The 24,907-nt window shown below is 40.8% G+C and overlaps 1 protein-coding gene across 9 annotated transcripts in view; it reads right to left on the minus strand.

Annotated features, from left to right (window-relative positions):
- Nucleotides 1-24,907, minus strand: part of nrxn2b (neurexin 2b) — an 811,562-nt gene that overhangs the window by 267,349 nt on the left and 519,306 nt on the right. Inside the window, exon 1 of one of the 9 annotated variants that reach the window (XM_028038136.1) lies at nt 18,828-20,643. The exons of 7 other annotated variants lie outside the window; for them this stretch is intronic. In XM_028038136.1, the coding sequence (XP_027893937.1) occupies nt 18,828-19,164 (337 nt within the window). In that variant the 5' untranslated portion in view covers nt 19,165-20,643. Of the gene's footprint in view, nt 1-18,827; nt 20,644-24,907 lie in introns of those variants that run through there. One more of the 9 variants, XM_028038135.1, reaches the window with a different exon arrangement.

Raw genomic sequence — 24,907 nt, forward strand, 5'->3', positions numbered from 1 at the left:
CCTATCATAGGTAATTGCAAGAATCTATCTTTCTTGATGATTAACCACAGTATGCAAGCAAGTCTTGACTCATTGCTCATGATTGCTGTCCTTGGTCACTGTTTCTACATAATCCAACACAGGCCAGCCTCCCAGTGACTCATTAGACATTCTCAACCATATTCATAAATGCTTTAAAAAAGTCACAGTTGCTGTCACAGATTTCACCTACAAACTCCTGTTACCCATTTAAAAAGCTTGTCGTTTGAGGCTTGTATTGTAGCCCTTTAAGCAGAGAGGTCAGGCAACAAGTGAATAAAGATTACTGTTGACACGCTGGGCGAGGAAGCTCTGGACGCCGCGGTCCTCCTCTGCACTGGTCTGATAAATGCATGTGGCAGATCAGGGGGAATGTAGAAAGGGATACCAATCTTTTCTTTACTGCCTCTTTGTCTACTGCCTGCTCACATAACAGACATTAATCAACGTGGAAAGAATTGTTTTCTCTCCACTGCATGGCACAAAAAATAAAACCTCATCTGTGTCTGGGGCGAAGGGAGCGGTAATGTTGCGTGACATTCTCTTCATATCGCCGAGCTAGAGGTCACCTCCCGGCACTGAGGGAGGAGGGAAAAAAAAAAAGAGGAAGGGAGAAAAATAATTCTCTCCATCTCTCACCTGTTCGCCCACCGCATTTATCCATCCGCACTCTGCTCATGTCCTTCCACATGACACACATGGAAACAGTGTACCTAGAACACTGTTAAGTTCTTTATTTTATTTTAGGACAAATAGAGTCACATGTTTTGAATTACAGTGTGAACTGACCAACATCATTATCCACCATAATTACTGAAGGGAAATAAACGGCACTGTATGTGAGTCATATAGTAATAGGAGCAGGCAAATGCCCGTTGTGCCCTGCTGGGGTTGTAATTGCTCCTTAGTTCTGACACCACAGAACAAATGTTTCTGCTGGCTAAAAACGACACCATGTAATTAATTTGATTGGTGGAGGATTAGCGAGACGAGGACTTCATTTACAAAAAAAGGTACTTTGTGTCATTTCCAAATAAAGTGAGCACTGTGTTTAACATTTTAACTCCAAAACACACTCAAGTTAAACTGCAACACCAAAGCCATTTTTAGCAAAGGGAGTTGCTTGTGTATTTTTGCACGCAATCAAATGACTCATATTAGACTGATAGAACACAGTACATTTACACTTTTAAAATGACAACTCATGGCTTGTGTGAATCACCTGACATGTCTTGCTAAAATAGTCCTGGAATCCCACACCGTTGTTGGAAGTGTTAAAAATGGAAATTATCTTCGACAGCACCACCAAAAAACAAAACTTTGAACGTGGTTTAGAAGCAGCAGTTAAGTGTGTAACATCAGAAGAAACCAAAATAAACTGGTGAAAGCAAGTTGGTCGCAGTAAGCAATCAACTTAAAATGAGATCCATAATTTCCATTCTGATTAATATTTTCTGAAGGGCAACCATTTTATTATTATTTCTGTTGTGTGGGTTTTGTTATTTTCACTTTCTACTTAGTATTTCATTATTGTTATTATTATTTTTGGATAGTACCAGTGTGGAGTGTTCTTAGTTTATTGGTCTTTGAAGAAGAGAACTTGCATTATTATGCCATTATCAATATATTACTTGAAAATATGCTTGCCACAAAAACAAATTTTACTGGATGATAAATTGTTCAAGAACGTATTGTGATAAACAATGATTTTGTTGTTTTGAGGCCATTTATAAGTATTTATCAGAGGTCGCATTAATGGAATATTTTATGTATTTGACCGGTAATTTTTTTAAAACGATGGGAACCTCTGGTATTTACGTATACTTATGGTATTAAAATACTATTATTATGGTATTTTAATACCATAGTAATGGTATTGTGGTGTTAAATACCACAATACCATTGGTATGTAATACCAATGGTAAAATGGTACTATAAATACCATAATGGTATTTATGGTATCATAAATATTGAAAAAAACATATTCTCAAAGACCAATAAACTTTTAATTCTAATGAATATCTAACACTGGAACTGGAAGATGTTTTTAATATCCAAAATAAATAACAAAAAACAGAAACAACAAATAAGATGAATTATGAAGTCTATATAAACAAAATTGTCCTTCAAAAAAGAGCTAGTTGAAACCAAAGCAAAAGAATGAAAACTTTAGTTTTCATTGTGGAAAAATGATAAATCATGCAAATAGAAATTGAGCTAGTTTTAATTCACTACTCGATTAAGTGGTTCATTGCTTTTTGTGACAGGCCTACATGAAAATGGTCACAAATCAATATTATCGTTTATTGCAATAATTACTGCGACAATTAATCATCCTGCGAAATCTGTTATGACAAGCTTAAGTAAAACCCAACAAAGGGAAATTTATGAATGCAAAACAAGCAAGGTTCAAAAGTCCATTCAAAGTTTTTTATGTGGTTTGAAGTATTGCATTAAAAAAAGTTGATGGAAAAAACAACATTTGAACTCCCTCAGTTTCACAGAATTTTTGGGGGGCCTTTCCCAACAATTAATGTGTGGGATGAAAAAGCATTCAGATATCCACTGGTGGGTCTGTGCCTTACCAGAGGCATGAAACTATGAAAACTTTCTAGTTCTAAGCCTCCAATTCAGAAGAGAGGACCCAATTTTTCTAAGACATGTGGTCCATGCCAGATTGCAACCTCTACTTCCTGTTTTCTACAGCCATACATGGACAGAAACAAGCCTAGATGCATGTTTTCTTTCCAACATTTTAAAAGTCAGTTCAATATTCGCATGACAATTGAACGGAAACAGCTATAGAAGCCATCATGAATCTCATTGACGGCCGCCCAATACCTTGAGTGCTCTGATCTCCAAAGCATAGACTAAAGCCTTTCCCTTAGACTGAAGACCAATCAATACCAGGACAGCTTTATGTCTACCTGCACTGTATGAGAAACCACAGAGCAAATCCAGGAAGGAAGACAGGGGCCATGAGTGGAGAGAGGACACTGACAAAGCAAGACAGTTGACTGACAGGTTGAGAGCAGGCTCTCAGCAGTGGAAATGATTCAAGTCAAGTGCGGTGCTCAGAACTGCACCTCAGCATAAAGCTAAGCAAACAGTGACTACATTTCAACCCCCCCGACCAATCAGTGCAAACACACCATTTATATGGCTCTCAATAAAAGAAAGAGAGGAAAACACATTCGAGCGTGGTCGGAGAGCAGAGAATGTTAATCAGAAGGGAGTGGAGTTTAAACATGAACACACCAAGGCTCTGACATGAATTCTCCTGCAGTTGAGAAATGCTCTCCAAGTGGGGGCTTGTTTGTTTAGCAGCCCCTAGATGCAGCTTTAATTACTTTCCTAGCAACTGCCTCTAAAACATACTGAAAGCTATATCTTGCACATCTGTGTAATGTCCTAAGTGTAACGTGACCTCTGCCGCTTCCTCTTATCTGTGTAGATTTAATTTGTTTGCATGTGTAATTTAAAGCCAGGGTGCTTGTTTTTAGTTACTGTAACACGAGCGCACCTGTAATTTGATCGATGCAGAAGCAATCATGTCCAAAACCATAAACAACCGAGGAATGTTCTTAACACAACAATGTTTGCAAGTTGCAGATACGGTGACAGTCAAATGTAACCTACCTCAGAGAACGGGGTGGCCATCAATAACCCCCAAAATAGGACAAGACAATTTGTACAGAGGACAGCGGTTATGATTATCCTGACTGAATAATTTGGAAGAAGACAGATATGCGCAATCAGGAGGGTTCAGCACAGATGATAAAGTGACTTAACCGAGAACATTTTGAAAGGGGTTCAATTTAGTCTGCTGTCAAATTAGGTGTGAATTCTTCAAATTTAGGACATGTGTTGGGTGTCAGATCAAATTTATTCGGCTAACGGACCATTTAGTCCTCCAGCACAAACAAATAAGGAGATGAAATGTCATATTTCTCCCGGTGGTATTTGTCAAGAGGGAAATTCTACACGTCGCCACAGCAATTTTAAGCAGGATATTCTGGGTGAAACAATCCGTTTCCAACCACACTGCCAGACTCTTAGCTCACCCACATGAAACAGCCATTGGCAGTCAATAATCTGCCCAATGAGGAAACGTTAGCTGACATGTAGAAGAGGAGGAGAAAAGGATGAAACTGTGGAGGATGGGAAACCTAGTGATTTGTCTTGCGTACAGGCCATGGGTTAAGCCACTTGGTTTCCCACATTCCGGTTATCATCGCAGACAGATTACAGGGTCGTCTCTTTCTGAGTCCAGGATGATGCTGGATAGGCCTTTACTGCGCCACCGTTGTTATGAATGTTCCACTCGCGCTGTTCTCCACTGCAATCAATCACGTTTACAGCCGGTTTGAGTTATTGCTTTCACTTGACTCCCTGTGAGTAGATATTGACCTTAACTGGTTCGTCATCCCCCAGACGAACGACTGAACACCCAATCCAAACTCCTAATAAAACCATATTCTACAAACTTTTTGCACCCATGCAAAAAAATCCCCAGGTTGAAAGTATTCAGGGGCAAAATTTTTTAGTTTCCCCCTCATTAAAAACACAAAAATTATAATTTACCCGCACAACAATAAACAGGGAATATTTTACATTTGCCTAAATTACAGTTGTTTAAATCTTTGGGGTTATTTATTTTCCTTTTTAAGTGTATAAATGTTTTTAGTTTATTCCGAGCAATGAAATAAGAATTTTCCACTTCAACCTCTGTTGTATTTATCCAAATCTAATGGTCTGTTTTTTTGAGTAAAAAACTTGTTGGATGTTTGTGGCATGACGTATAGTGAAATAGAAATAAAATAAAACAAAGAGTTATGGAAAATTGACCTCAGGTAGATGGAATAAACAAAGTTCATCCCAATTTATGAACAAAACCGACATCCTCTTGAAACACTCCTACATTGTATGGTGCCAGTAATGTTTTTTAAAAATGTTTTTATTGTAATGTTTATGGTAAACGTAAAAAGAAAAGCACGAACAATCCGTTTAAATGTTGCGAGTGCAAATTAGCAGTAGAGGGTATATCAATGGCTTTTAGGTCTGCAGATGAGAACTGTGGGGCAGCATTGGGAAGCCCAAATGGGACAGTCACCTGGATGCACTTCTATAACCTATTTCCACAGTGAAATGACTGATGGGATGGGATAAGACGGCAGCGGCGCCGAGTGGAGTAGCACAAAAGGGAAAGTGGTGGCGGTGTGGCTATCTCTAGTTCTGCTCCAGTAGGGCTATCTTCATTTCTATGGCATCCCAAAGGCCCTGGGGAGGGGCTATAAGTGTGTCAGGGCTCCTGTGTGCTAGGGAAGAGGCGGGGAGGGCGGAGGGGTTTCAAACACGCCATACCAGGAATATATTCTCTGCTCATCTCACTCTACCCCACTTTCCAACCAAACATTCTCCAGTCGCCCTCCTGCTTTGCAAGCTATTTCTTTGCTTCACTTTATTAATTTCCACCTGACACAGCATGTGCTACCCCCCATCCACGTTCTATCCTCCCCCCTCCTGTTTGGGATACAGATGCTGCATACAGGGATGACTTGTAGGCACCTTAATGGAAGTAGCGGGAGGGGGGAGAGGAGAGGGTAGGTGATGTTGACGGATGCTGGGTCTGTCAGTCATCACAGGTCTGACACAGATGTGTCAGACAAAGACGCCATCTCTGAAGTTCACTTGAACCGTGTGAAGTAGCTTTCTGCCGGCAGAGCATGAGGGGGTGTGTTTGCATGTGTGTGCGTGTGGATTTTTATAATACGAGGTAGGAGCACGAGCAGCTGGAGGTTTTTGTCTGTCAAGCTCCTTCAGTAAACTTTCATTTTCCCCGTCCTGACACGTTGCTTCAAACGGTGAAAATTTGTGCCTTTGCTCAAGCAGGAAATCACATTTTAACCCCTGTGCGTCCTCATACTTTCTTTTTTCCTTTTTCTGACGACAAAATGCTGTTTCGAAGAATAATTGCACCAACAAATCTGCGGTCCTGAAGATTATCGTTAAAAAATATGGATGCTACTTTTTAATATATGTACTGCTTAATCCTATGGGTATCTACTTCTGTCAGACGGAAAAAAAAATAACATCAGCTCAACAAGAAATCTCTGCCAACATCTAGCTCTTACTGCAAGAGCTCTTATTATAGGAAATTACATTTAAATATTTGAAAGCGGCACAATAATGGAGAGCTATCTGAGTAACATTCAAACCAAACTCATGTAAAATAATACATAAATATGTGAGGAAAGCTGATGACATCTTAAAAGTTAAATTATGTGCTCTTCTTAAGTGAAAAGAAACAACACAAGGAATTCCCTCATGGGAGCATGATGGTACCTTTAAAGAAGCATTCACAACAAGCCTGTTTAGCCTGCTTTAATCGAACTCTAGTTTGTCTGGAAAGTCTGGTTCATTTGGGGAGGTTTGATTTCGCAATGGAACACAAAAAACTAAATTTGGTCCGCCTAAAACCTAGAAGTCAGGTTGGTTGAAGTGAACTCTGGTGCGGTTCGAATGCATATGCAAATCCCAAATGGACCAGAGACTGCTCCAAAAGCAGGAATAGCACAGGGCATGCTGGGTAAGTATAACCAAAACAGATGTTTGTGTCTAGTACTAGCGGGAGAAATGGCTTGTGGATGTTCAGCAAAAGACAAAAGAGAAATCTTAAGGTCTAAAATCTGATTCCACTTCATTCTTGTGTCAATTTTGTGAGGAAAGAAGTTTCACTCAGTGTCTTCTTCAGAGATTTTCCTGTTGTTTCCTCCAAGTGGTTGATAATGCAGTGCCACCACAGGCAAGGGAGGGAACAGGTTTTCGAAGGGTTTGAATAATTTGACACAGCGCAGTGTGAAAGATAACAACACCAGCTTAAAATATAAGAAATTTAGCAATTTTGGCCCCCAGTTGAACCCAGTTTCCGGACTACGAAGTTTGAAAATATCCTAAGTGAAGGAAATGACTCTAAAGCACATACATTTTTTGATGTTCATAATTCTACACCAAATATTACCTTGGCATTCAAGGTATATCGGCAGATAAATTCACTGTGTCATGTTTCAATCACTCCTTGTGAAATGAGTAATAATTTGTGTAAGATTTTGCCAGACATGAAAAGTGATGTGGCAGAAGCTAGCCATGAAACTTGTTCTTATTCAACGTTGTGTCTAATAAACACAACAGTGCAATGTGTTGTAATCCCAAACGCCTGCAGAGCTCAATTTGGAAACATATCACATTCAACAACCACTTTAAATCTGAGGTGGGTGGCAGGGAATGTTAGCTGAGGGATAAGGAGTGGGTGGTGGGATACATTCATAATGTTGCTCCTGCCAGTGTTCTCTTCTGCTTCCGAAAACTCATCTGGGTTGGGTGAAGTGGAAGAGGTGGCGGATTTTCAAGGCATCCATCATGCATAATATAGGACGCTTTGTTTATTAATGGTGGGCACTCCCACTGGAGACTGAAATACTTGATGCAGCCCCCCCCCAACCCCACCCCGAGTCTCGCTCCTTTAATATCTGACGGCTAAATAATTGAAGAAGGCTTACATCAGCACGGCTTCTAAGGAGCCGGCCTCCGCTTCTCCTGTGTCTACAAAGCGAAGGCGGTGCCCACGCCACAATGGTCTCCCACTGATGTACCCACAATGCTTTCATGTGCCAGGACAGACAGTGGATGGGGACGTCAGAACATCCTCCCCACACGCCGGCAATGTCATCATGTCGCCTCCCGCAAGCCCCGAGTCAAACCTCAACACATGCCTAAGGAGTTTAATCTGCAGAAAGGAAATGGTTTGGCATTGAGCCGTTTATGAAAATACACTTACAGACTCTATTAGGTACACTAATTGAATAACTACGTTGTTTTTTTTACCTAAAAATGAGAGCCTCAATGGCATTTCTATCTGGATGTGAAGTTTAAACTGAACCTCAGTGTAAAGAGGATTATAGTGACTACTGCACCGATACACCACGACCCGTTTGATAAAGACAGAAAAAGAAGAATGAATAAAAAGCACTTGTGTTGATAAAAACTCCTTCTTCACATCAGAGGTTATGGAAGAACTGGCAAACTCTTCCATAGATTATAGGAAAGAAACAGAAGCTCAAATAATGACTTGTTACTACCATTTTGTTTTTATTAGAGATTTGTTGGTACTCGTAGCCTTTGCTGAACAGGAAATAAACAGGAAATAAGGTGGAGAGAGAGGTGGGTAATGCTCTCCGGGTCGGGTCGGGTCAGGGTCACCTTGTTATGCTGTTGAGACAAATAATGAAGCCTGTTTGGAAATTTTAAAAAAGACCCACGTTGGTGCTAGGAAGGTGTAGCTAGTAAAGTTACCCTGTAATTTTCCATTCCAACTGAGACAGATTTAGCTTTTTATAATCAGATATTTAAAAAAAAAAAAAAAAACATAATTAAAAGGAATGAATAATATGTCAACATTTTAATCGTTATTTGTTATTTTTCTTCTTCTTTTTTGAGCTGTTTATTAATGGAGAGGTTGCTGGCTTCATTTTGGATCACATTAGCTACTAGCTTTAGTTTGATTCACTTAGTATGCAGGATTGCATTTTATAACCAAATGTTAAAAATCACATTACTAGTCTATCATTTGTTTTACAGCACAATACACGTAATATTTTATTAACCATCATGTGGTGAATAGTTTTTGTATTTTATTTTTTAATGCTTTGAGTTCACACTCTACAGTAAAACCCATCTTCCACTGATTTAATGACATTTTCTGTTCCTCTTAAATGAAGACAGATTGGCACTTAAACAAGACCAGTTCACTTCATTTTCTAGGCCAATAGAACCCAGTGAAGTTTTGAGGTCAATTGGTTTTGTACCTCAGTCATGTCTCCATTTATCCTGAGCTTGTAGCACAGCTTTTTACTATGTTCAGTCTATGCAAAATAACAGTTTTACCACAAATTTTATATATATATATATATATACTGTAAATATAAGAAAAACAGTGATTTCTGCTTTTTTCACAATGTACTACGTGTAATACTTGAGGCAAAGTTTACTGACCTTTTTTTTCACTCTCTACCTCACAAAAACTTCTAAATAAAAAATGTATTCCAATGCCAATTCCCTTCTCGAGGCAGAAAAACTGAGCTGCAAGAGAAGGAAAAATGCTATTTTTCCCCCCCTTTCAACCAGTTTTTTTGTTTTAATAGAAAAGCAATGAATGGATGTCTTGGTAAAATACGTTCATTTGGTCCCTGCGGCACTGTAGGACACTTTATTCCGTCTCTGTGCTCCAATATGCAAGAATGAGGTGGGCCAAATCATTTTCCCTGGCAGGCGTGAAAAAAACACTCGAAAACTAAACTGGCTGCATGCGCAAGACTGTAGAGGTGAACTATGTGCTGATATATGTCAATTGTTCTGTGCTTTGTTATGCCCTGTTATGCCCGGCGTTTTACTGCACCCTGTCGAACGCTAATAAAAGACGGACGCAGCCTTTCATCAAAACCACAATTACTTGTTTCAAGGTGGAAGCAAGTTGGAAAAAGTGAAATGAAAATCGTATTTGCATAGTGACTCAAGAAACTTACTCAATGGGCAAACTAATGTTTCATGACTAGATGATTTTCAGAGGAATAATAATGATGATGAGCTACCACAATCCAGTTTCATTTGAAACAGTTTATAATCTGGGTAAAGTGTTGCTAGGTTACACAAATTTGTGAGAGACAGAAAGGAATCCACAGCAACTAATAAAATCCCTTTAAAATGTATTCGTAACACTGAAGGCTTATTTTGACAAGTTATGACAGCAAGCTTAATTGTATTTTATAAAACATACCAACACAACATCACACAAAATTATGAAGAGGAAGTATGAATGCCAATCTGAAAAGTGTGGAAAGTATCTGCATTCCACCTCATTATTCTGATACTCCTAAATGAAAGTAAAACTTACAACCTTTATAATTCTCCTACACAGTAGTTCTGTCAAACTCTCGCTTTTATTTGCTCGGTGAAACTTATGACTGAAAACAATCATGTACGCAGTAGCTACGTTTCCATTGCAAATGTGCGCAAAACTAAAATATTTTGCTAATGTCAAAAAACCCCAACAATTCCTCAATTGCGTAGTTTCCATTAAATAAAAACACAATTAAAATCACACGTGAATAGGTTTGTTCACGCAACAAGACATTAAAAACATGCTGCTCCATCATCCTCCAACTACTTCCTGTTTTCTTCTTCATGGTTTGTATCAGTGGCAACATCCAGTTGTTGATGTGACTTGTGTGATGCAAAAAAAAAAAGAACGTTTCTATTGCAGTTTTGCAAACAAAAACAAATAGCGCAATTATATGGTCAATTGAAGCGCAGCTACAATCACCACACTGCACAGTAGCACAGTTGGTAGCACTGTTTCCTCGCAGCAAGAAAGTTGTTAGCCTTCCAATGACCCAAAACATACAGATAGAGGAAAATGGAATTGTTTAAACACAGCCATGCTGGTGTGTCAGAATGACCCATTTCCGGTCCTCATTTAAATCCAATTCAGAAGGTGTGGAGGAGGAGGAGTTGTGCTTCAAAGGCGGAGCCGGGCGTTTGGCACAGCTGAATGGTTGTCAGGGGAGATTAAAGGATTTCTCAAACGTGCATGAAAGAATCAAAGCATTATAACGTGATGTAAAGTTGGAAAAAGTACATTTTACATAATACTGCCTCTTTAAAGCACCCTGCATACAACAATGCACTGTATGAAATGTCAGAGCACCCAGTCTCGGTTATCAAGAAAAAACCTGCTGCAATTGAAAAAGAAATCTGACCAAACAGAAGAACTTGCTTCCATTTTGTTCTCGGATGCCTCTCGGTGGGCTTCGTGCCGATACTCCTGGTTGATATATGTTCCATTTGTTGGCTGATCAAATGCTGCAGGTGTAAATCTCGGGAGTCGGGCAGGGAGAAGGAGGAACTGTGGTTGCATGACAGAAAATGTCAAACCAGCGAGCTTATCTTAACTGTCCAGAACACCTGAGGCGTCCTCTCCGTTCCCAGTGCGTGCATGCGTACATGCGCGGTACGTCGGCGCGGCCTCGGACTTTGTGTGGAGGAAGAATCATGAATACTAATGGGGCTCGCTGAAAGAGAAGGGCTGTGACTTGACTCTCAAAGGAGAGCACTCAACAGTTCTCTCCCTCAACATCCTGACATCCACACACTGCACCTGACCTCCCTCTTTGCAGCCCAGAGATAAAGTGGTGATTATCAAACGCACCAGGTTGCTATTAGCACAGGAGCAATAATAATAATAACAAAAAAAAGAAACAATACAGGGTATTGATGAAAAAAAAAAGGACAGGTTGGATCTGAGAGGGTCACATGCTGGGAGGTTTTCAGCAATGTCTGAAACCTCTGGACCCACAACGAGGTGACGGGGCATTGCTTGACCAGGATAGAGTAAAAGGATGGGAGTGGGCAGCAGCTGACCTCATCAGTATTCATGTATTGTAAGGCCAAACAAGCAACATCACACAGAGGACTACAGACAACGACTGTTCTGTCGCAGGAAGTGAACCGCGGCGTGTAGAGTTCCGGATTTTAGAAAGAAGATACAAACGTAAGTGGTTACAACATTTTAGACAATGATAAGGTGTTAAAAAAAATAAATAAATAATAATAATAATAATAATAAATCAGAATCAGGTAATCAAACTGAAGTAGAATAATGAAAATGAATACAGTGTAAATAAATAAGCAACAGAAAAGGGGGCTGTGTAGGTATAAAATTGGCACTTAAACTAAAGGTCATAAAAAAAAATTATACAGTTAAGACAGCAAAGAAATCAATAGCAGACACAACAGGGAATTGAAGTTATACTGAAAAGAGAAAATATGTGAACCTGGATCCGTCCAAGTGCTTTAAGGCTGGGACATGTCAGGTCACCATCATTAATGAATATTGAGAGAAAACATCTCTGGCATGTCTATCCCACAAATACCAGCCTGCAGGTTAGAGCGTCATCTAAATGTATAATCAGGTACTTTAGATGACGGAGTTAAAATTGTTTTTAAGAAATGTGTTTAGAGAACATGGAATTCCATAATGCCACATAATTAGTTTTAATACATGAAAAAGTAAACATGACCTGTTTCTGTTTCTCTACACGAGACTTGCTGCATAAACGCACACAAACTGAATTACCACTGCAAACTACACTCCCCGTGATGTGTCGTAATTATATTATTGTTCAGATCCTAAAATATTTCTGCTTCAGGTGATTGCAGCCACCCGCTAATATGTCTTTATGATTTTACAAGCGACTCCAACCCCCTGTTTCCCCTGGGATTAATTATGATGGGCAAGGGCTGATCAATGTTGAAATTTAGCCCTAAGCGATTCGGGAAGATGTTTTAACCTTGGGAGTTTCTTTTTCTAATGCAGTTACGCTTCTTATGTGCATTGTAATGAATGCAGAGGCACACAAACATGAGCAATCGTCCAAGAAAGCCCGAATGGATAGAGTCGCTCCAATGCCAAGGACAAGGCGATCCAACCCAGCAGGAAAATCTCTTACAAGCTCTCCATGTAAAAACATCAGTCAGCTTGAATTATAATTTTTCTTTTTATAAATCACTTTAGTCCTATGCATTGCAGTATCCAGGTATGAATTAATGTTCACATCTAACACTTCCGTTTTCACTCGCGAAGCCAGAGGCATGAAAAGCGAACACATGCATGCGTTGAACGCGCCGACACAGGCGTGCTGAGATCCATCCCAACTATTACAGGCATGCAGCGGATGGTAAAGATTAATTATACATATGCAGAAGTGAGGCACAGGCTTGTGTGTTTGGATGGTGCCATGGAAAATACTCCTATCTCTTGCCGTTTTTAACATTTAATCGTACTGCGATCTTAGAGGTGCTTTATTGGGAATTTACTTGACGCAAAGTGGACGAAAGTGAAGGTCGTGGACCTGGTTTTAAGCAAAAAATAAATAATACAAAGAGTGGGGAATGTGTTCGTGACGGAACATCGGCTTTGTAGTCCTGCCTCAGATCTTGGGCCATTCCCTTGTAGCTCCTACTGTACACGATTTGGGTCATTGGAAGGTAAACCTCGTTCTGTCATTCATTTAAATTTGTGCTAGTTTTATGTATTAAGCATTAATGACTTTGAAGAACTGTTTTATCTGTTTTAAGCTGCAGCTTTGTCCGCTCTTCTAAAACAAATTTCTCTAATGGGAGACAACAGCAGTTATCACGTCTCTTGGGCAATGGGATAAAAACGCTTCTGCTAGTGTGCTAATAACGGAGCTAATTTGTTAGCTAACTTTAAAAACACTTAGCTTCCCAATTACCTTTATTTCAAGCAAGAAACATAAAATATGGACAGTTGAAGACAAAATATAAACATTAAAACTATCTCTAAGGGCATTGTAGAATGTACAAATTATAATGTCAAAATTTAGTGCTTGAAGGTTGTAGTCTGAAAAGAGCAGATAAAATTTAAATTGAAGTTAGTACTTAGCATTAACTTCCACTAAGTTCAATGCGGGCATAGTGCATTAGGGGAACTAATGTTTATGATTAGCGCTTTAGGGTTAGTAAAATTAACTTTTTAGTCAGCTATGTACCAAAATCTGACTGTTCCTGACTGGTCTTTGTTTTGACACATCTAATAAAAGCTTGTAAAGGAATCAGAATACTCTTGGATCGATTTAATTTAAATGAAAGTACAGATTAAAAAAACTTAACATCATATAAAATCCCAATAAAATACATCAAAGTTTGTGATTAATTCATCTAATTTCAGTAACTCTTTAGTGAATTGCTGGTTGTGCTAAAAAAAATAAAAATCCTCTCATGTAAGAGCGCATTTTGATGCAACGCGCATTTCTGGAAAGCCTCACAGGGCATTTTATATGTACGCCTCGCAACAAGAGCCATCATCATTCTCCTCATTGATCGAAAAAGAGAGGAGTAAACCAGATAATGAGAAAGCGGCGAACGTTTGTGTGACTTATCGCCGAGCAGACTGCTCTGTCAAATGTCACACCTCAGTGGTCAGGAATCTCTAATTAGCTGTAATCAAAACAATATGGGTGAGACGGCGGGCATCTGAACCAACTGTCACAAAACCGTTTTGCATACAGATGCAGAAATGCTTTTTTTTTTTAAACCATTAAAATCATTGTAGAAGGTGGTTATATTAGACACTAATTCTATTCCAAGACATTCGAGGAGGTGTGTGGAGGAAGTAAGTCAAGGCTGATCCATTTGAATGAGATTTGACATGAGGTATAATAATTTGCTCTAGTATTGGCTGCCTATTCAGATGTCAAGATGTAGGTTTTACCTCTGCGATGAAAATACCTCGGAATTTATGGACATGACCAAATGAGACCTAGAGGTGTGCTTTGTAGAATCACTAAGACAAAACTTACTGAACAACTAAAATGTTCTTGCTACATGCTGCGAAAAATCTGATGTACTTGGTAAGTATTAATGTAACAACCAAATAAACGCCCATGTGAAGGTTCTTTCAGCAGAACGTGGCATGGTTAAATTGATTAGCTTCACTTATTAATGCTAAACAGTTTATGCTACAGATTTAGCACATTGGATATACGGTAGTCACAAAAACACAGTAGCTGCGTTTCCATTGATCTTAATATTGTGCAAATTGGAATTACGAACATAAATTTGCTTAATGGAAACAACAATTTTGAAAAAAATTGTTTTTCACTACAAAGTTTTGCAGCTGGGATGCGGTAGTTTTTCGGCTGTATCAAAATTTATTTACTCCGCCAAACTGCAACGAAAACACATTTTTCGAGTCACATGTGTCATGTCACCAAAAACTGGCAAAAAAAAGACAAATAAGAAGATAGGAAGAAGTAGAAATATCAGGTTTTGTTGAAGACTTATTGTGTGAACAAACTTGTTTATTGAACAGAAACACCACAAATGTAAAATTGTGTCTTTTCCTACATGAGCGGAATATCAACAATGTTTTTCACATGGCTAACGATTCCAACATGCATGCTGTATCAAGTCTGTTGTCTTTCTGCCTGCGTTGCTGTTTATTCATAAATGGGTGGGTGTGTACTACCAAGCGAGCACAGCATGGCTCTCCAAGAGCTTATCCAGACAGAGGCAGCATCATAATCACACTGTGGGATGAAAACCCCAGATAAGGACAGAGCTTTGAATGTTATGGACCCGATATGCCAACATTCTCCAATCTGGTTCAGGGCCACAATTACAGCTTAAATGAATCATAGGTGCTGCTTTGTAAACGGGACGAATCTGGCGCTTATATGCTACGACACAAACAGATGTAAGATGGCACAATTGTGGTGGTACAGAAATTAGCAAAGAGGCTCGTCTACATTCTTGGGACACAGTGGAGAAAACTGGCTACTGGAAATGTTGTGAAGTGAGTGGGCTCTTATCACCGAGTGGGGTATTAGCACTCGTAATATGCTGCGCCACTTGGCTGACAATATGTGGAGAGCTGGCATTTCAGACAAGGACACGATTTGCCAGCCTGAAATGGAGGTATTTATGACGGTAACTGTATTTGACTCCCCACATGAGAGGAGCATTCGCTTGTGTGTGTGGGGGCGTGCGTGTATGTGTGTGTGCTTTCTTGTAGCAGATAATGAAAATGTTGGGAGTGTGCTACTAAAAACAACACAAATGAACCGAGAAGCCGCAGCGTTTGCTGTGTAGGAGTATATTACTAACTGCTACGGCAAATGCCAGGGAGAAAAGCAACAAGAACAGCAAACACAGCCAACCAATCATCATCTCAATCTTGGTTCAACTTTCTCACGTAGACATGTACTTTTATCTGCATGAGTTTACATGATGGAAGCCTGACAGGCTGCTGCATTAGCACGACGCGTCATCCACCACTGAGCTTAAGCTAAATTTGCGATGGAAACGCAGCCCCCCTTTTCCAGGCTCAATTTGTGAAAGGGTTATAAGTCCACAGAGAGACGCCAAAAATCATTTTTATGCTGATTGTGTCAATTTAAACAGCCGAGCAAGTCGAGATGTTAGAGCTTCAATCCAATTATGGATGCCAGATGGAAGAGAAAATGAAGAGGAGAAAGTGGCAAGGGTTGTCAAGTTAAGAGAGAAACAATTTTAAATAATGCTTTTAAAGTGTTGGTTGGGGGGGGAGAAAGAAATGGATTTCTGAATACTTTTAAGAAGCAAAACTCTGAATAATGTTATTGGAAAAATTACATCTTCTCATGCATAAGCAACCCAAGTAACATCAAATAAACAGTAGGATAACAAAGCCTTCGGTAGAATTCTTCTAAGTCTTTTCAATCCGGTCTATTATGAGGGGATTTTTGGTCTTTACAGCAGACAGAGAATTGCAATCCAGTGAACTGAATGCAACATCTGTTTAAAAGTTTTGGAATATAATACGTCAACGCTTTATAATGGACAATGGTGAAGAATATGTTTGAAAATCGTTACTAAACTGATTGTCCGGGACCTTAATGGGACAGTATATGTTTTCCATTGATGCTATTTTATAGCACAATCAAGTAACTCTTACCTTTAGTTGTTATAAAAATGTATATATCAACAATGACTTAAAAAGAAATTTTGCTTCTTCGGTTTCTTTAATGCTTCCTCCTCTTTCTGAAACTCCGCCTTCAAGAAGTCATTACAACATGGCTCCTATATTAACCCTTTAACAGTGTTTTGGTTTTTTAAACCAGCAGTGCACTGAAAAGCAGCTCGTATAATGAGCTCAGCAGATTGTGCAGTTCCACCATGTGTTTGCTATTTGTTGTTGGCTAGTCTGAAGGAGCTCATTCTGGAGGGCTGCTCTGTGAGGCGGATGCTGGGTAGCTCCGAGGACCTAGCCCCGCCTTTGAAGGCGGGGCTAGGTCCAACCAGGTGTTTTGCTCAGCTGAATGGTTGGTTGCTGTAGGAGATTAAAGGATCTATCTAACATGCATGAAAGAATCAAGCCAACATTCCAGGAATGTTTTTGATGAGGAAAAACTTTATAACATCCATCCATCCATCCATCCATCCATTTTCTGTTCACCCTTGTCCCTAATGGGGTCGGGAGGGTTGCTGGTGCCCATCTCCAGCTACGTTCCGGGCGAGAGGCGGGGTACACCCTGGACAGGTCGCCAGTCTGTCGCAGGGCAACACAGAGACATACAGGACAAACAACCATGCACACACACACTCACACCTAGGGAGAATTTAGAGAAACCAATTGACCTGACAGTCATGTTTTTGGACTGCGGGAGGAAGCCGGAGTACCCGGAGAGAACCCACGCATGCACAGGGAGAACATGCAAACTCCATGCAGAAAGACCCCGGCCGGGAATCGAACCCAGGACCTTCTTGCTGCAAGGCAACAGTGCTACCAACTGCGCCACTGTGCAGCCCACTTTATAACATGAAAACTCAAAAAAATAATACTGCTCTTTTAATATTTAAAGCATCAGAAAGCACGATGATAGGATCTGGTGAAGTTATGCCAATTAAGATGTTACTCAGGTTAGCTTGGAGATTTGCCATTGCCTCATCACATTATTCACATCAGCGTGTGTAAACGTGTGTATGAATGGGTTAATGATTGCAGTGTAAAGAGCTCAGAAGAACTCGACATTGATGAAATGCTATACAAACACAGGCCATTATGCAATTATTTTAGCCTCAATGCCAGATACCAAATCTCATTAGTGAGCTCAAGACTACTTCAGCTGGGGAACACATGGGCTCATGTCACAAGTGTAATGCAGTCCTGAGCCCTGGGGATGGAAGTTGTGAACTGAACACATCTACAGAGACTAAAGGCAACCCAGCTACTACTGAGGGTCGGTGTTGTGCGGGCGAATCCGACACCCCGCCGACTGCAGGTACACTCTGGCAAAAGTGAGAGGTAGACAGTGGAAGTTAGAGGACTAGACAAGCTGTGGAGACTCACTAAGTGAATTTAAATTGGGCAGCATGAGCATGAAGATGCTGAGGAATCAATATGTGCTATTAGCATCTCCTGTCAGCGAGGTTGTAATGAAGCACAGGAAAAGGAGGGGAAAAAAAATTGCAAAGAAACGCTCGAGTTGGGGAACATCAAAGCGTTCATCAGTGTGAAACCCTGCCTTGTCCCTGACAGCTTAGGCTAAGAAAAGCACAGCAGCCGATGCGCCATAGAGAACTGAGCCAAAGACATATGCTGCAGAAAGTAGGACAAAATATGATGTGCTCAGGCAATTATCTATGGATTTTTTCCCTCAGTATACAAAAAGCCCTAATAGGCGTCACGTGACACCTACCGTCCTGAAACCCAATTTGATACCATTCTTTTTCCTGACCACCATTATTCACTGTTTGGAGTGATTACATGGATTTAAATTTGCCACAGTTCCATAAGCCTATGGGCTCAAGATGGACTCTGAACTTGAAAGGCAAGTAGCAGAACCCAGCTGGCTGGGGATCTGGTGGAAAAAGCCCAGGAGGGAACAGGCAATGGAAACATCACCCAACAAGCCAGAGCCATGAGCCAGGAAGCTAGCCTCTACAGGAAGCAGAGGAAGCCAAGGAGACTGCTTGTTGAAGCTTGGGGTCATCTCATTGTTTCTGAAATCACAACCATTCGAATGGTTGAATTGGTTACTTAGAGAGGATAATTTATGTTTACAACAAGCCCTAAGAAGATTAAGTCAACCCAAAACTTGATATCTTCCAAGTCCTGCTAATGCAGATGTGGTTTTCAATGGCGGCTTCACAAAACAAATCACCAAAGAGAAGCAGAAAAACAAAGGTCTTACCATGGCCCCCACGTGTCACAAAGGGCATCCGGTTGATGGCAATGGGCACAGTGCCATGCTTGTTGTGGAAGTGATGAACATGGTGGGTGGTGCTGAGGGAGGAGGAGACTCGGGCGGCTACGGCTGGACATGGGAACACCAGCAATGCCAGAGAGAGAACCAGCCGGAACAGCAGGGCAGGGCTGGCCCACACCACGGGGGACGCCGCCGCACCCTGCCTGGGCACCAATAGCAACCCTCCGTCTACCTCCACTTCCACCTCCTGCTCCATGGGGGCAGGGCCTGAGAAGAAGGGCAGGCCTCTCCCCCTCATGCGACACAAACAGGAAGTGAACATCTCAAAGGAATCCAGGGCCCATGATCCCCCCCAGCCTACCAGCCTGGGATTGGACAAAAAAATAAATAAATAAATAAAGGAACAGAAAATACAGATTAAAAAGAAGAATAAGCCAAGAAAGGGGGAACAAAAAAATCAAAAGCAGATCCTTTGCTTGAAAATCCCAAAAATGACTGGAAATAAAATCACTGAAGAAGAAGAAAAAAATACAAGATCCTTTCTGAGATGAAAAATCTCCAGGAGTCAAATATTGATATCCAGAAGCTTCTTGATCCTTTAAAACCAATTTCCTACTCCTACTCTAAAACAGCTAATTAAATCTAATAAATGGGACTGTCGAAACAGAATCTCAGCCGACAAGTACTAACTTAGTAAACATGGGACTCCATCTTAGACACTTGTCTGCGATGATCTTTCAGTCAATTGTTCTTCAGGATTCCCATTGCCTTGGGGAGATCTTCAGAGGTTTTCTCCTCCCGTAATCCGAGTCTACCATCTCTGCTTAGTGTGCCCGACACAATTTATGGGAGCCGAACGAGAAAACACATCTGAATAAAACCAGAGTGCAGAATAAACAGGAGCAGACAAGGATGCTACGAAGCGTCCAAAATCCGGTTCTGTTTTTTTTTTTGTTTTTTTTTTATAGAATCCTTGAGGGAGCTATGAAAACCTTTCAGTCAGGAGCTGAGAGAAGAAAAAACACAGATTAAGAAATAAAATGAAGCACTCCAGGGCAAAGGAGGAATCTGGAGCAAAAACAGCTGGCTATTTCCAAGCGTGGTGTTGAAATCCTTCCCCTCTATTCTGGCAGGATAAATCAATACAGGTCATAGAATGCTGAACAGCACCCAAGAAAAACAGCTTAACAGGATTAAACCATAACCAAAAGCGCTGAAGTGCCTGGCGTTCAGTTCATCTCAACAATCTTCCCATCCTAGGACTGACAAACAAGCTCCGTCCTACTTGCTCCCTCCTCTCGCTTTGAGAAGCCGCTGCTGAGCCGCTTCAAAGACCGCTCTCCAAGGTGGCAAACCGACGGGAAACAGTTGCGGGTCCCCTTGATGGAGCGCCGACGCGGGAAGCTGCTGCCGCTGCTGGCTCACTCAGACGGTCTGACGGGGATGCTGCTGCCGCTGCTGCCTTTGCTGTGAAATTCATGCTAATTGAATCAGAAGCTGCAGCAACGAGCACATCCTTCCTGCCCGCGCAGTTCTCCCATCTCCTTTTCCTCCGATCGAGTCAGCCAGGGTGCCCACCCCCCCACCTCCACTCTTCCTTCCACCCCAAACTGCATACAGCTCTGTAGTTGGCAAACCAAAAAGGAGGGGGGAAAATAGCTACCAAAAAGCAAAACAAACAAAAAAAGAACCTACGATAAGAGTCGGAAAAGAAGGATAAGGTAGACACATTTAGATCCTTTGGAAGCAAAGACCGTCAATGTGATACACAGGGCAGCGCAGTGATGGAGAGAGAGAGAGGGAGAGAGAAAAAGAGAGAGAGTGTGTGTGTGTGTTTGGTTGTCTTCCTGAAGCACAGAGGGAGAAAAAAAAGTGAGAGCGAAGGAGCGGGTGAGTGGGAGGGGAACGAAGGAGAAGAGGACACATGCAGAAATGATGGGAGAATCGCATGGATGTTGTGTACGATAGTTAAACACGTTGTAGAGAAGCTGCGGATTTTCAAACTGATCACTCTGCTGTGAGTGACAACATGTCCTAAAGATTCACAATTCTGTCACTAGTCCAATCTAGTGTCCGATCTCCAACTTCTTTGTTAGAAATCTGAGTTGATTCCAAGAACTGTAGCATAATACAACTTAAAATATGTGTTCTGCCTTCCTGTTGTGATCAACTATTGATATTCGAAGCAGAGGCAATGTTCTCTACATCAGTGTTTCCCAACCCTGGTCCTCAAGGCACACTGTCCTGCATGTTTTCCTCGCTTCAGTCCAGGTGATTTCAATTGGCAGGTGTATGCTGAACTGCAATCAGCTGAATCAGACGTAGTGAAGCAGGAAGGCATGTAGTACCAAACAAACAGGGAAACACTGTTCTACCTGATGTCAAAAAACGTTTTGTTTTAAATAGAGTACTTCTTTATGTGGCAGAAAGACAACCTTTATTTAAAGTTAGCGGTGTAGGGTATAATAGAGTCAGAACCCTCCAGTATGGAGTTTTGCTCTTCTCTGTCTTTGAAACTCATCAGGTAGTCTAAACAAAGGCCAGATATCACCTTGGCCAAAGGAAGGGGTTCTTGAACTGGACTGTCCATTTCTAGAGTACAACAACATTTCAGAGTTTGGGATGAATGTGTCTCTGTACTTCTAGACACAAATAAAGACAATTACAAAGTCAGCCTTCTATCACATGAAGAAGGAGTAAGTTCTCAACAAGATTATGAGAAACTAATGCATGCTCAGAAAACAAATTCAAAATATCTTTGTTAATTTAGGACCAAAAAAAATACAAACCCGTCATCGCCGTATCAAACTTCCAGACCTCTCTGGTCTTCTGGTTCTGGTCTGCTCTGCATCCCCAGAACCAGAACCAAACATGGAGAAGCAACATTCAGCTGCTATGCTCTTCCAAGATGGAACAAACTTCCAGAAAACTGCAAAGCAGCTGAAACACTGAGTTCCTTAAAGTGAAGTTGTTTAGAGTTGCCTTTGATTAATAATTGGAAAGCAGATTAATTCTGTTCTGGATTGCAACTTTTTCTTACTTTTACTTTGCCTCTGTATTTAATGTTTCTTTTTTGGTTGTTTACTGGGTTATGTAAACCACTTTGAACTGCCTTCTCGCTGGAACATGCTATACAAATCGATCTACCTTGAAGAGCTTATTGGTCCTGGAAATAGCCAACTTTAAGCCTTCCTCATTCAATAACATCATCTACATCAAAGATTGTGATTTTGGTTGTTGAAGCAAAGCTCTTGTTCTTCCTCAGTGTTCTTTCCATTTTGTTCACAACATAAATGTACTCAAAGTATCTCCCACATCTCCCTTCAGAAAGCCTGATGCACTGAGATGACAAGAGAAGATGAAGAGCAAGTCTCAATCATTCCCATTAAATCTGAAAAATGAACTTCAAAAGTGAGGAAAATTTGCACAAAACAAGAAAAAGAAAGAAAGCAGAAATGAGGCGGAATAAGAAAAACAGAAGGTGGCGGGGTAGATTGTGTACGAGATAAATCAGGGCTGATAAAGATCGTATTTGGGACAGGAGCTCAGCGCGGGAGACAAGAGGCAAGAAAAATGGCCGAAGCCGAGAAAAGGCAGGAGACGTCCTCTGCGCTGATGGAGAGAGCCGAGCCTGGGCTATTACTCATGTGTTCGCGCACCCACGCACACAACAGGCAAACACGCTCACGCCAGTCAGCCAGGTGGGAGGGTCCCCCGGGAGACTGGAGATGCTGTGCTTGCTGATAGAGGGAGGAAACTTCGCCCAGGGTGACCAGGACAAGAGTTCTGATCCGGCGCTAAGGCTGAACTCCCGAACTCAGAGCCAGGAAAACATAAAGCTTCTCAATGTTCTGATAATTATTCATTATTTGATTTTTTTTTTCTTTGGTAATGACAAAGTTACCTTCAGAGGGCAGTGTGTGGACTGGGAACTCATTATGAGGGAAAAAAAAACCCACAGAGGAGTGTACCAACACCTGCTGCTGAACTTCCCTACGGCAACAGAAGAAACAAGCAGCACAGAACACGAAAACACACACACACGCACACACGCCGGTGAACAATCAGTCCTCAACGCGCACGCATGAATAAAAACCGCAACACACACTCTGGCAACTGTCGTGTCAGCGCAGCTGCCATATGATGCAACGACTCGCATCTCAAAAAGGCTAAAAGCTACCAGCCTTCAGACGCTGAGCGTTCTGCCGGAGAAATTACAGACTCCAGAAATCCTTCAGGGGAAAGTACGGTCATAGATGGAGAAGGTGGGCTTAGCTGACTGACAGATGTGGGATCAAAGCCTCTCCACTACACTCTAATCCCAAGGAAACATTCTTATGATTACACACCTAATTAATTAGACTTCAGACATCTCGAGTTGTTGAGAAGCCAAATACAAAGTAAGAGGATTCTCTCTCTTTTAAGTGCAAGGAGGAAATTCCAAGCGAGTTCAGCAGTAGAGGTAATGTTAACGTATGGGCCTGTTAAAAAACTGAGAAAGACACTCAGGAAAAAAAGAAGGCAAGAGCAGACTTGTAATTTTTTGTGTCGAAAAACAAAAGCTAGAATAACGGGACAAGTTTTGTCTCTTTAGCGAGTTCAGACGTACACCACAAAAAAAGCAAATCATAAATCTTTAACACCAGCTTTCCTATTTCTACTCAGTAGCTCTCTGCCATACTAAGGGCCCAGCACGGGCTGCTTATGTAAGGACGCTGCAGGGAGACTTGTTTTAGAATTAGGGAACAAAGTTAGATGCTCTTATCATGGAGTGTTGGATGCATCAGACAAGATTCCATGCGTGTGTTTAACACATTAACACTAATCGCAACCATAACGTTAGATATCTTTAACCCATCAAAATCAGGACTCCATTCAGGCATGTTAGTGGTTCTTCTTCTGCTTTTGTGATGCTTTATAGAGTTTTTTTTTTCATGAAAACCAAAAAAGCTGAGACTTTGAATTTCACGCAGCAGCCACGTGACACATCACCGCCTGCGTACTGCTTGCGTTTTGTACCGTTTTCTCATGTTATTAAACGGTAATTCAACTTTTTATTTTTTACACAAAAAGAGGCACAGCTGTGGGTTGTTTTATCTGTGGCGCTGCTTTTTAATGTCTCAAAGAAGAAAGTGACTTTCAAATTGATACCTTTTCCTTTGCTAGTAAGGGAAATACCAACAGGAGCTTGGCGCTTGCATTTGTGCTGCTTTTCTTTCTTTCTTTTCCTCTGGCTACGTTGGGTTTTGTCAACTTCAGTAAATAATCCATATAATGTCACTGACAGTGTTAACCATGTGCAAAATTTGGGGGTTTGAGGGCTGACTTAAGTGTGTGAAAATAGGTCTAAAAGCTTAAGACCTCCCTTGGATCTGTTATATGACTCCAAAACAGCATGTCTTGCCACCATTTTTGTACTATGGGTTCTTAAATCCTATGATTTATTAATTGCCACTGCTTGTTTTCTCAATCGATTCCCTTAGGATTGCAATCTTCATCACAGTCAGTATCATTTTCCTACCTCCTTCATGTGGTCAAAATTCCCCCCGGTTGGATTATTCAAAAATGTTTCAGCTATCACAGTGTTTCAGTGATAACAGTTTCCATATAAATATAAAACTAGTCAGAATCCATTTATGTCTTTGTGTTAGTTAATTAATGTGTTCTGTTACCCATCAAACACTGTAATCCCCCAAAAGGTCATAAGACTATGTGGACCATATGTGGCGCTGTACGTGGAGTATCAGTGAATTGTTTTGCTCACAGCTGGAGAGCTTTTTTTTTGACTTTCCGAAGTGGAATTTCATGGTTGGACTCGAAGAGAAATTTCAGAACAAAATAATTTAGAGTGCAGTATAAACTGCTTTGCCATAAGAGCCCTTATTTAAATGGGTATATTTAAATAATGCATAAGGGTTGAAAGAAAGCTGACTGAAATAAAGCATATCTCACACTGTGAAGAAGTAAAGTTTTAGTTTGATCTAGTGCAAAACCAAAGAATACCATTATAAATAGCTGCGCTTAAATTACGGTACAGCCAAAAAACACCTCATCCGATAGCATAA

The sequence above is a fragment of the Xiphophorus couchianus genome, chromosome 14 (assembly GCF_001444195.1).
Source record: "Xiphophorus couchianus chromosome 14, X_couchianus-1.0, whole genome shotgun sequence".
Classification (NCBI taxonomy): Eukaryota; Metazoa; Chordata; class Actinopteri; order Cyprinodontiformes; family Poeciliidae; genus Xiphophorus; species Xiphophorus couchianus.